Here is a 12,466-nt window from a genome sequence, read left to right on the forward strand (position 1 = left end):
GGACGCACACTGCCATTGATTCCTGTTGTGAAATATTCCACACGTTTTCACACAATAGTAACAGAACCTTCAGTAAAACTCCCCAGTGCTTTTCAAAAAATTTATTTTGTGCGTATAAATGTTTTGTTCGTATGCATGTATGAGCACCATGTGTACCTGTTGGATTCCCTGGAACTGGCGTTAAGGATGGTTGGGAGCCAATAAGTGGGTTCTGGGAATCGAAGCCGGCTGCTTTGAAAGAGAAACAAATGATCTTAACCACTGAGCCATCTCTCCTGCCCCATCCCTGTGCTTTTTTAAATTCGACAATTTCAAAGGGCAATTTAAAAACCCTAGTGGTAGCAACACACAAATGTAGAGTGTGTCTGATCATTTCCATGAACTGTGTTCTGTTTATATTTAGCCAAGCATTAAATACCACTCACTGGTCAGTACTTTCCAGACCTGCCCCTAACAACATCAACAGTATAAGAACCATTTCTAGGAGTGAAGTACAACCAGCTATTTTTAAGTTTCAAGGGCGATTTAAGCTTGGTTCAACTTTGAGCCGTTCTTTGAGTTTATAGCGTCGCAGCATTTGAACTTTAAATCAACAGAAGCTGGTATTGAAATTGAACTTTGAAATATCTCTCAGCTTTATAGTCTACCCAGAGGGCATATGGCACAAGGCAAACTGTAGGAGGCAGTTAGAGGATCCACAAATGGTCAAGAAATCAGTGGAGGGGTGGGGGAGCGGAAGGTGTTGAATTTAAATATATGTCTTAAAGATTAGCTCTGTATCAAGGAATTAAAATATAGGGCGATATTTTCAGGCATCTTAGATACAACAGAGAAATTAAAAAACAACCAATTTTTCTAATTGATAAATTGAAATTCCTCAAGGTGAAACACTCCTGCTTAGTAAAAGAGACTATTAATAAAACAAATTCAAATAAACTATAGACTGGGAAAAAGAATTTCCATACATATACCTGAGAAGGGTATATTTAGAGAACTATAACTCAATAATTTGAAAAGGCCATTTTTTGACTTATTTATTTTTATGCTCATTGGTGCTTTGTCTGCATGTATGTCTGTGTGTGAGTGTCAGATCTTGCAATTACAGACAGTTGGGGGCTGCCATGTGGGTGCTGCCAAATGAAGCAGGGTTCTCTGGGAGAACAGCCAGTGCTCTTAACTGCTGAGCCATCTCTCCAGCCCCAAATTTTTTTAAATGGACAAAAATTTTACTAGAAGTCTAAAGGAAAACACAGGAATAGCCAACAAGCACATAACACACTGAGCATGGGGATATGCAAACTAAAAGCACATTGAGATATCACCGTACACCTACATAGATGGGCTAAAATTGAAGATTTACCAAATTTTAAATGCTAAAAAGCAATGTTCACCTCTGTCTTCTTAATGCTTTTCAGCTAGAGCTGAGAATTAAATTATCATAAGACAAATAAGCTTATTAAAAACATGTTTTACATGGCATAGCTGCCCTAATAAGGCAATAAAGACCCAAACAATAAGGATCCAAGAGTCCAACTATTATATATTGAATTAGACAAAGAATAATAAGTTATGAGCAGCAAACAAAAATAATTACGTGGTGAGATTGGCAGGTGGGAGTAATTTTGGTAAGGTTTGCACAACTCTCTTGGGCTCAACTCTCCTTCGTGTTAACAAGAGGGTGCCCTTGCTTCAAGCAAAGCAGTGCATCTATAGCATCTTCATCTCCCACCTTCAAGAAACAGAAAGATCAGAGTCATCTTTTTACCCCTATTTTTTTTTTTAAGTGTCTTTAACTCAAAACACTGGATATGTTAATGTGGCTCTTTTGTGACTCCTTCACTTGCATTTTCAACAGTTGGAATACTCACTCTACACTAGTGGGAGTCCAAGCATGATGAAACAATTTGAAAAAAAAAAAACAAAACTGTCGGCATTCTTAAATGTACGCTGCCCCATCCAAGAGTAATCCCAGTTACAGGCATGTATTCATGAAGCATAAAAGCATATATCCCACCCATGAAGATTTATACATGACTATTCATAGCTGCTTAATTCCACTTTTTTAAAGTGTTCTTTTTGTGCATGTTCCTGTGGAAAGGGGCATGTTACTATGGGGTGGGGGCAGAGGTTAACTTGTAGGAGTTGGTTCTCTCCTACTATTTGGGACTAGGTGATTGGACTTGGGGCCTTAGGCTAGGTGCCAAGCACTTTTATCCACTGGGCCACCTCACTGGCCCCATTAATTAATTCAAAATGGCATGAAACTTGAAATAAACTGTCAAAAGATGAATAGATAAATTCTGGTTCATCCACACTGGGGAATATTACTTAGGAATACAAAGAAATAAACTACAGGAATAAATCTGCCATTTTTGCTGAGTGAATGAAACTAGGCACAGAGAATGATTCCATGTATGTGAAATTCTAAAACAGGTGAAAATTTTGTTTTTGTGGAAGGCATAATCGTGTGTTGGTAGAAAAGTAAGGATTGACAGTGAAGGCCTACTTTCTAGGAAATGAACCTATTCTTTCTATCAACAAGAGTGTGAATTCCAAGAGTAAACTGGTGTTAAAAACACGTTTGCCCGAACTGGTGTTAAAAACACACAAGAGCTGTTTATTTCACTCTATTGCTATATGTAGCTTACATCCAAATTATTTATAAGGCAGGGTCTCCCTATGAGTCCCAGGCTGGCCAGAACTTACATCTTCCTGCCTCAGCCTCCCAAAGTGCTGGAGTTATAGGCATGTACCATATGTGGCTATACTTGCATTTTAAAACAACAGTACAATTATATTTTGGATCCTTTAAGTCACAACTTTAAACTCAGTCAACATTTTCTAGGATATTAGTTTGATGTAGTGAGAGCCATTGCATTGATAATCAAGTGGTAAAATAAATAGATAACCAATTTCTAAACTCATTTGGATCTGAAAAAATGTCAAAAATCTGTTTTCCTATATAGAGTATGTGTATATTTTGCAGGTTTAAAAAAAATCTTTATACTGTTGTGATACTCTTGGGGGCAAAAATCAATGTTTTCCTTTCTTTTTACAATTGTGCTTCCACAAAGATGTACAAATGAAATGAGTGAAATCTAACAAAACCTCTTTTGAATCTCTATATAGTAGCTCTCACTGAAAAACAAAACAAGGGTTAATAAGATGAGTTCATTGGGTAAAGATATTTGCCACTGACGTGACAACGTAAGTTAGATCCCTGGAGAACCCACCCCTACAAATTGTCCACTGGTTTTCAAAAGTGTGCCATGGTACATGCACATATTGCTTTAGCGATCTTGCCACCAATATGCTGGCTAGAAGTGTTCACTCTCTTTGAATATGAATCCTGCTGAATGCTGCAGCTGGCAATTTTAGGTGACTGTCCAAGGAGGTGGGGGAACTAATAAACGCAGAAGCTTAGAGACTTAGGGATCAAGGATCTCATTTTGAAGGCTCATCATTCTGTGCTTTAGCTACCAGCAGCCCTGGTGCTTGGCAGATTCTATAAATGGCTTCCGGCAGCAGACAGCAACAGCCCATGGCACCTTCTATTGTTACAACCTTCATAGTTCAAGGTGTTGGGATCCTTAGCCCTATAGTGAAGGGTCATAGGCCTTGCCCCAAGAGTGCTGGATTCCTTAGCCCTTAAGTTTTGGTTGCTCTCTGGTACTCTTCTGGCCATCAGTCCATAGTGTCTGCTCAACTCTAATCTTATGGATGTTTTTCCTGCATCTTTGTCTGTGCACTAAGTATGCAGTGCCTGTGAAGCCAGAAGTGGCCATGAGATCCCCCGGGACTGAGCCAGGCAGTTGTGAGTCCTCTAGAAGAGCAGCTGGTGCTCTTAACCATAGAGGCATCTCTACAGCCCTTCCTTCTCTCCCCACTGCTGATCTGCCCCTTGTTTTGGCTGTCCTCTGATTCTCCAGCTGTCCCGATGCTACTGCCACTGTCACTGCTGCCTTTGCCGTCATCCTCCTCTATTACCAGCTCCGTCCACTCTAATGCTTAAAAGTAGCAATGAAGTGCCATTCAAGAGAAGCCTCTTACTGGACCGCAAGCTTAAACATGGAGGCAGCAATCAATCACAACAGTGCACGAGAACTGTGCCTTGGTTGGTACGAACATCCTTCCTCTAGCTATATGTGTAAGTAAGCTATTCAGCTTCACCTTGAAGGCCAGCCAGGAGATGCTTAGAATACTGGGAACTGCAAGGGCTTTTGAAACCTCAAAGACCACCCCAGTGACAAAGATCCTCCAACAAAGTCACACCTTTTAAACCTTCCCTAACAGTTCCACCAACTAGTGAGCTTCAAATATATTAGCCCATAAGACTCATTCAACCCACCACATGGGTATGCCCCCAGGGTCCTCATTTCTTTCCAGGAGGCCAACTTCAAAGAATTCTACCTCCCCTCCACACCACAAACTTCACATGGTCTTTTAGAGACCTGCCACTAAGATCCAAATCATAACAATATCCCAGAATCCTTTTCAGAGGGATCTTCTCTGGAGGCCAGACCTCACTCTGGGAGCTCTGAACCAAGAAACTGAAATGTGATGGGAATAACAGATCCCAGGATGGCAGGGCCCAGGGATACAATCAACTGCTAAAGGCAGGATGCAGTTTTCACAAAGGACAACATAGTCAAGGAGCAATCAAAACAGTATGACTGTAAACTCATGTGTGCTTAGGTAGTTAAAACTTGCCCATGAGTCAGACAGGAACCCTACTGAATTTTCACTTAACCTAAATGAGCCTAAGAATTAATTCTGTGTGTGTGTGTGTGTGTGTGTGTGTGTGTGTGTGTGTGTGTGAGAGAGAGAGAGAGAGAGAGAGAGAGAGAGAGAGAGAGAGAGAGAGAGAGAATGTGGGTGGAGGAATCGGGTTTGGTCTTCTATCATTCTTCATCTGGTCCTTTAAGGTAGGGTCCCTGAACCTGGGGCTTGCTGTCTCTGTCACTAGGCCAGGAGCCAGCGAGTCCTAGTGATTCTCCGGTCTCCACCTGTCTCAGACCTAGCTTGTTACATGGGTACTGAGACTCAAACTCTGGTCCTCATGATTGTGCTGGAAGGACTCTTCATCACTGAGCCCTATCTTCAGCCCCACAAATGATACTCTGTAGACAGTGTCAGCACAAAGCCAGCCGTCTACCAAAGATAGGATTATTATTCTGCTTTCCTTGTGCAGATTTGCTATGATTAAAGGTTATAAATCTCCACAGAATACTAGAAGAAAAGATGACTAATATAAATTTTCAATGTTTAGACCAGGCTAGCCTTGAACTAACTCATCCGTTTGCCTCTGCTCCAGAGTACTAGGATTAAAGGTGTGTGTTACTAACCCTGGCATAAATAAACCTTTAAAAGAAATAAATAAGAGGTCATCATTTATGATTCTGGGGACAAATTCAGAGGGGAGGTAGATAATTAAATACATCTTAAATAGAAGCAATACTGTAACTTCATTAAATTAACAGCTTGGGTGTTACGAGTTTCCATGACTTTATTTTATATTACACACATATTCAGAGAATATGCAGGTGACACATTCTCTAAAAGTTTAGTATGTACAGTTTTTCAGATTTCCTTGAGCCTGGTTATGGGGTACTTTGCCTTTAATCCTAGCAATTGGAAGGCAGGGGCAGGTGGATCTGAGTTCAAGACCAGCCTCATTTACAGAGGGAGTTCCAGGACAGCCAGACTTACACAGAGAAATCCTGTCTAAGACAAAAAAAAAAAAAAAAAAAAAAAAAAAGCAGGCTTTCTAAAAATTAACAGATGAATCTTTAAAAAATGTAGGTTTATAGGCCACAATACATGTTTTAGTTTAGAACTAGAACTGGGGTAGAGCCAAGGAATCTGGAAATGATTCCTATGGGAAGTGACGAGGAGCCCAGAGCGAGCAAGATGAGCCAACCAAAGCAGATGCAGGAGCAAGGCAAAGCGCTTGAGCCTTTCTTTCCACTCTTCATCGGAATTCAAAGAACTCTAAAATCAAGCTAAAAACATTGGGGGGAGAGGTGGGAAATTTTAATACTGATCTTAAAAAAAATGTTGATTTTTATGGTAGTGCAATATAAGCTGCAAAGCAAATAAGGTGGTTCAGAATGAGATAAAGATTAAGGAGATACATAATGGAAATAAAATGTCAAAATACATTTCCCTAACAAATGCTGAATGTCCTTTCATATACCTAAGAATAGGCAGTAGAATTGAATATATTATATAATATATACTATAAACACAATATCAGCAATAGTGAAGAAGATCATCTTCAACAGGTATTTCAGATGTACATTTCCATGATTCTTGATGTTGCATCAGACTTCAGCAGCAGTTTGTGTTGCCTGAAAAGAATGTCACAAAGAGATATAAGTATTCTGTATAAAACTACTAACCAATGATCCAGGCTGCAGGTGTAGCTCAGATACAACACTGGCCTAGCATGTTGAAGGGCCTAGATTCAAATCCTTGAAAACCAAACCAAACCAAATCCCTAAGTCATTTAAACTAAAACCAGACCTATGTTCTTAAAGACAGAGGAATCAATATTTATATTCTGTACCATAATACATATACATGTATTATATGAACACACACACACACACACACACACACACACACACACACACACACACACTATTGCAAGCAATTAAGGCTTAACTGTGAACTATATAAAGATTCTATCAAGAGAAAAATTATTTCTCTAAAATTGAAATTTAAAAAATTATTATGGAGCCATGACACAGTTAGGTTACACTGTGAGCTGTGTAGAGGGATTGGCCTTTGGCAAGCCACATGCAGTCCAGAGGAGATAAGGAAGGTTGCTAGTAGGAGCAATAAAAGAAAGACTTCAAGGAAGATGTAGTCTGAATGGGACTTGAAGGACAGGGAATCTAGACAGACAGAAGCAGAGGAAAGGAGGAAAGCAGTGTTGATACATCTTCTATATTAGAAGATACCAACAAAGTTTCAATTTATAAAAAAGTTAAATCACCAACTGCTGTGAAAGCAAAAGAGACAGAGAGAGAATGACAGGTACATAAATAAACACGTTATTTTATTATTATTATTATTATTATTATTATTATTATTATTATTTTACCTTCTTTTAATGGGGTTTGGGGGACAAAATTCTCTTTACATTCATGCTGAAAAGCCTTGGAAGGGTCGAAGTGTTTGATGCCCAGAGCTTTATTCAATTCTCCCTGAAGTCTGAGCTCATTTTGTTTCCTTTTAACAAGCTGAGATCGGAGTTTTGACACCTCCTAAGTAAGAAAAATATAAATAATCACTAAAGCACACAGTGGTAAAATGTGTTATCATTGTTGCAGACATGTTGTTCAAATCTTCGATGGTCTTATAATAAAAAACCCTGAGCTAGATTATCAGGATAAAAGCTGAAAGAGCAGAGATGCAGAACAGCCAGCCACTATTCTTACCTCTATGAAATCCTCAGTCTAAAGAGAATGAGTTCCTGTTTCCTCCTGCCTTATATACCTTATATATCTGCCATGCCATATTACTTCCTGGGATTAAAGGCGTGTGTCACCACTGCCTGGCTGTTTCTGTCATGTAGCCCAGTGTGGCCTTGAACTCATAGAGATCCAGATGGATCTCTGTCTCCTGATTGACAGGATTAAAGGTGTATGCCACCACTGTCTGACCTCTATGTCTAATTTAGTGGCTGGCTCTGTCCTCTGATTCTCAAGTAAGCTTTATAGGGGTATAAATATATATCACCATACAGACATATTCCAAAAAGTTGCTTATATATCATAGCTAATGGCAAAAATAACTATTACATATTCACTAAGACTGAATTACAAAGCGATTTCGAACAGCCCATACAAAGGAAACAAAGCATTTTAAAATTTCTTTTCTTCTACAGTTATGAGTATACTTTTTTGATCAAAAGTGAACTGAAAATAATTTGCCTCCAAATCAACTTTTGGCTTGACAGAATATCAGACTGTAGCAGGCTTCCTAATAAAACTAAATAGTATAAAAAGGCAACAAGTTATGTTCTTCATCTAGAAATTGTCCTCCTGAAAGTACAATAACAAGGGAAGAAACATGTAAAACTTGATACAGTCTTTCAACTATAGCAGCAATTATAAAGCTACGTAAAACTGAATATCCATCTGTAACACTGAATAAGTCCATTCATTCTCAGATGAATTCTCCCCTATAAATTGTTAAATTTTTTGGTTGTTAGTATCTCTGAAAATAAGTGTTATTTTACAAACCGATTTGAGTTGGCTATTTTCATCTTTCAATTTCACAACATGCTTGATTTTTTGCTTTAGATTCTGGTGACCCAGTAGCTCTGCATAGGAATCTCTGATTTTATTTAGCTGTTCCTGAGTTGCACCATGTTCATTCAACAATGCCTGCTTCTCTGCTTCAAATGCATCCAGTTGTTGCTGGAAAAGATATATATATATATATTTATGTTTTTAATGAAATGAAGACTTAAAATTGTTGAACTTGTGCATCCTTCTGCTTCTGCACCAACACCAATAAAAGCATTTGCAACTATATCTAGCTTAAAACTTGTAAATCTTATTAAGTTCATATAAAGCATAAATAAAAATAACAGAGTCAGCAGCTTTCTTAATCTACCAGCAAAATATCAACTTTATACGCAATATCTGCTTCCATTCCTTTTTTCTTGTTTGTAGGCTTTTTTTGTTATTTTGAGATAAGGTCTCTACGTAGTCCTGACTATCCTGGAACACACTATCAGAGTGGCCTTGAACTTTATCTATCTCCCTCTGCCTCCTGGGTGCTGAGATTAAAGCATATGATACCATGCCCGACATGTTTTCTTTATAAAAAGATCAGGGTATTGCCAATATGGTGGTATATGGCTATAAATCCAGCATTCAGAAGGCAGAAACAGGAGGATCAGGAATTCAAGGTCATGTCCAGCTACATAGAAAGTTCCAGGTCAGCCTAGGTTCTAAAGGAAACAGAGATAGTCAGACATGAGGCTGATAATCATAATGCTAGAACTTGGGAAGTAGGAGGAGCACTTCCGATCCCAGGCCAGGCTGCTTGGCACATTGAGTACCAGGTCAGCTTGGGTTATAGAGCAAGACTCCATCTAAAAACCAAAGGACAAACTATAATACAAAACCAGGACTGGGGTTGGGGATTTAGCTCAGTGGTAGAGCGCTTGCCTAGCAAGCGCAAGGCCCTGGGTTTTATCCTCAGCTCAAAAAAACAAACAAAAAAACCCTAATCTTAGCCGGGTGGTGGTGGCGCACGCCTGTAATCCCAGCACTTGGGAGGCAGAGGCAGGCGAATCTCTGTGAGTTCGAGGCCAGCCTGGTCTACAAAGCGAGTTCTAGGACAGGCTCCAAAGCTACAGAGAAACCCTGTCTTGAAAAGCAAAAAACAAAACAAAACAAAACAAACAAACAAACAAAAAATCAGGACAGTAACTTGAAAAATACTGAGATAGAGCATATCAAATACACACCACAAAGTAACAGGTGAATGATCGATGTTCCTACCAGGAGAGCCTTCAGGACTACTAATTTCAAGTTGTTTATTAGAAAGCATTTCTTATGACTACATTAAAATTTTATGTCTACTAAATTTGTCAATTGTATTTCAATAAGGCTAGAGAAAGTCTAAATGATAATATTTAGCCCTTTACTTTCAGTTTCATTGTTTTTATGTAGTGCTGGGAATCGAACTCTGGGCCTTGTACGTGCCAAGCACACACTACTCTGAGTTCATCCGAGATATATATTTTTTTTTAAAAATTTCAAGACAGGACTTTTCTGTGTAGTCCTGGCTGTCCTGGAACTCAATCTATAGACCAGGTTGGCCTCTTAACTCAGAGATCTGCCTGCCTCTGCCTCCAGAGTGCAGGGTAGCAGATAAAATTTGAAAGCTGTTAACATGCGGTTAGGTTGTAAGCATGACTACATAGTAAAGAGATGCTGCAGAAGCATATGGGGATTTTGTATGCATGCATGTCTCTGCACCACCATGCCCAGGGAGACCGAAGAAGGTGTCGGATCCCCTGGAACTGGAGTTATAGCCAGTTGGGGGCTACCATGTGGGTGCTAAAAATTGAACCTGGGACCTCTGCAAGAGCAGGTAGTACTCCTAACCACTGAGACATCTCTCCAGCCCGCAAAAAGTTTAATTATACTTTCTTAAAAAACAAAACAAAAAAAAATTTTTTTTTAAGAATAGGCTGGGAGCAAAGAAGCAGCTCAGTGGAAGAACACAGTATATATGAGGACCTGGACTCAAAGCCCAGTACCGTCAGAAAATAAACATATTGAAAAGGAAAAGACAGATATTAGTGTGAAATAGATCTCTAAGTTCCTGGAGCAGCTTCCTCTGAGCTTTAAATTTGGTGTCCTGTATCTGATATGAGTTTAAACATTTAAACTGGGCAGAGAAATGGCTCAGGAGGTAAAGGCTCACTGTCAAGTGTGATGACCTGAGTTCCTTTACTGGATCTCCAGTGTAGACAGAGAAAATGAATTCCTGCCATTTGTCTCCTGACCTCCACAAATATAATAATCATGAGTACACACACACACACACACACACACACACACACACACACACTAATAAAAGTGGTAAAACATTTCAAAACATATTTGTTTCCTTGGAGATGACTTCAGCTTACACTTCCGCCAGGAGCAGTTGTGCACATGCCTTTAATGCCAGCACTCAGGAGGCAGAGGCAGGTGGATGTCTGTGAGTTTGGGGCTAGCCTGGTCTACACAGTGAATTCTAGGACAGTCGGGGATGGTTCACAGAGAAACTCTATCTCAACACCACCTTCAGAAAAGGAACCACTGCTATGAGTTACAAAATAGAGGCTTCAGTTTTCATACATATACGTAACTTGTTCAAAATAGGCATTTTCTACTAAGGATCCATTCTAGTCAGTATTTTCGTGGCATATCTTTGGGCTCCTTATGATAAACTAAAATAATAGTCCTCTCCAACTCGATGTTGTATTTGCATATCTATATCTGTATAAAATAATGATTATAAATGTTTGTTTAAAAAGGAGAAGTGCAAATGTAAATTTAATAAGAAGTTGTAGATTTTTCAACACTGTACACAAACTCCTTTGTTACAAATAAGTATTTATGCTTCTAAAAAAAAAGGTTTAATTATAAGAACAAACCTGAAAAGGTTTAGTCTTGTTATATAGCTCTTCATAAAGGAGACGCCATTTGTTACTTTCCACAGTTAACTCTGTCACTGCATTTTCTTTCTCTGCTTTTCTGTATGAGGAAATTAAATTTAAAAAATCATTTCTCAATTTATTAGAAAAAAAACCAATGCATTATATGGCATTCAAGGTCTAAGCCCGAATTACCTTGCTTCTTCCTCTTCGAGTTGCTTCTTAAAATCTTCATCCTGTTGTCTGAGTTGATTTTGCAAATCAGTTATTTTCTTAAGAGACGAAGATGTGATTTCTTTAATTTCTGCTTCTTTCAATGTTGATCTGTTCTGCAGATCTAGAAGCATCCTTGGATTTGAGAAAAAAGAATCCACTAAACATCTGATAGACATTTCAAGTTTTATCCCTTTCTTTTCGGAAGAAAAAAGTACAAAGCAATAGAAGAAATTCTTAAAAACTAATCCTGACTGGATGAGGCAGGATTTGCCTTTAATTGCGGCACTTAGGAGGCAGAGTCAGGCAGATTCTCCATTTGACACCAGCCTGCACTATATGGGAGGATCCGGCCAAGACTACATAGTGAGACCCATCTCAAAACAAACAAACAAGCTGCAATCTTTTCTTTGACAGAGCGACCGTGTTACTCACCTGGCGTACTCTTCATTTGTGCTCTCAGCTGTCAATAGCTGGTGTTGAACATCTTCTACACCTTTTTCAGCCATGGCTACTTTTTCTTGTAAAGTCAATTTCTCCACCTTAAGATCTTCTATTTCTTTAAGTGTTGATGCTTTATAGCTTATTAGAAAAAAAAAAAAAGTTAACACTTTTTCTTACTACTGTATACATAACGAAGTTTAGATTTTATATACTTCTTGGCACAAGAAAAAAACTTTATAATACATTCATAATAATATAATAATATAATACTCACACAGGTAAGAATTCAGTACTCTAGAGGTAAATAATAATAAGTTTACTTAATATTTTCTGTTTGACATAAGTGCAGTGTCCAAAGATCCAGAATATGACATCTGATACCCTTAAACTACCTATATGGCTGAGATACCATGTGATGTTGGGAATTGAACCTGGGTCCTTTGGAGGAGCACTTGGTGCCCTTAACCACTGAGCCATCTCTCTAGCGTCCTTGACCTTTTTTGGAAAAAGAAAATAGGGCCAGGATGTGGTGGCACACACCTTCAATCCCAGTGCTTGGGAGGCAGAGGCAAGTGGATCTCTGTGAGTTGAAGGCTAGTTTGGCCTACATAGATAATTCCAGGACAGTCAGAACTA

General features: G+C 38.9%; 1 protein-coding gene across 1 annotated transcript in view; it reads right to left on the reverse strand.

Annotated features, from left to right (window-relative positions):
* Positions 1-5,763: 5,763 nt before the first annotated feature.
* Positions 5,764-12,466, reverse strand: part of Hmmr (hyaluronan mediated motility receptor) — a 32,254-nt gene continuing 25,551 nt past the window's right edge. Inside the window, exons 13-18 of the mRNA XM_036198009.1 lie at positions 11,822-11,968; positions 11,369-11,521; positions 11,174-11,273; positions 8,253-8,429; positions 7,109-7,271; positions 5,764-6,350 (exon numbers count right to left, since the gene is read on the reverse strand). Coding sequence (XP_036053902.1) covers positions 6,331-6,350; positions 7,109-7,271; positions 8,253-8,429; positions 11,174-11,273; positions 11,369-11,521; positions 11,822-11,968 — 760 coding nt within the window. The 3' untranslated portion in view covers positions 5,764-6,330. The remainder of the gene's footprint in view (positions 6,351-7,108; positions 7,272-8,252; positions 8,430-11,173; positions 11,274-11,368; positions 11,522-11,821; positions 11,969-12,466) is intronic.

The sequence above is a fragment of the Onychomys torridus genome, chromosome 8 (assembly GCF_903995425.1).
Source record: "Onychomys torridus chromosome 8, mOncTor1.1, whole genome shotgun sequence".
NCBI lineage: Eukaryota > Metazoa > Chordata > Mammalia > Rodentia > Cricetidae > Onychomys > Onychomys torridus.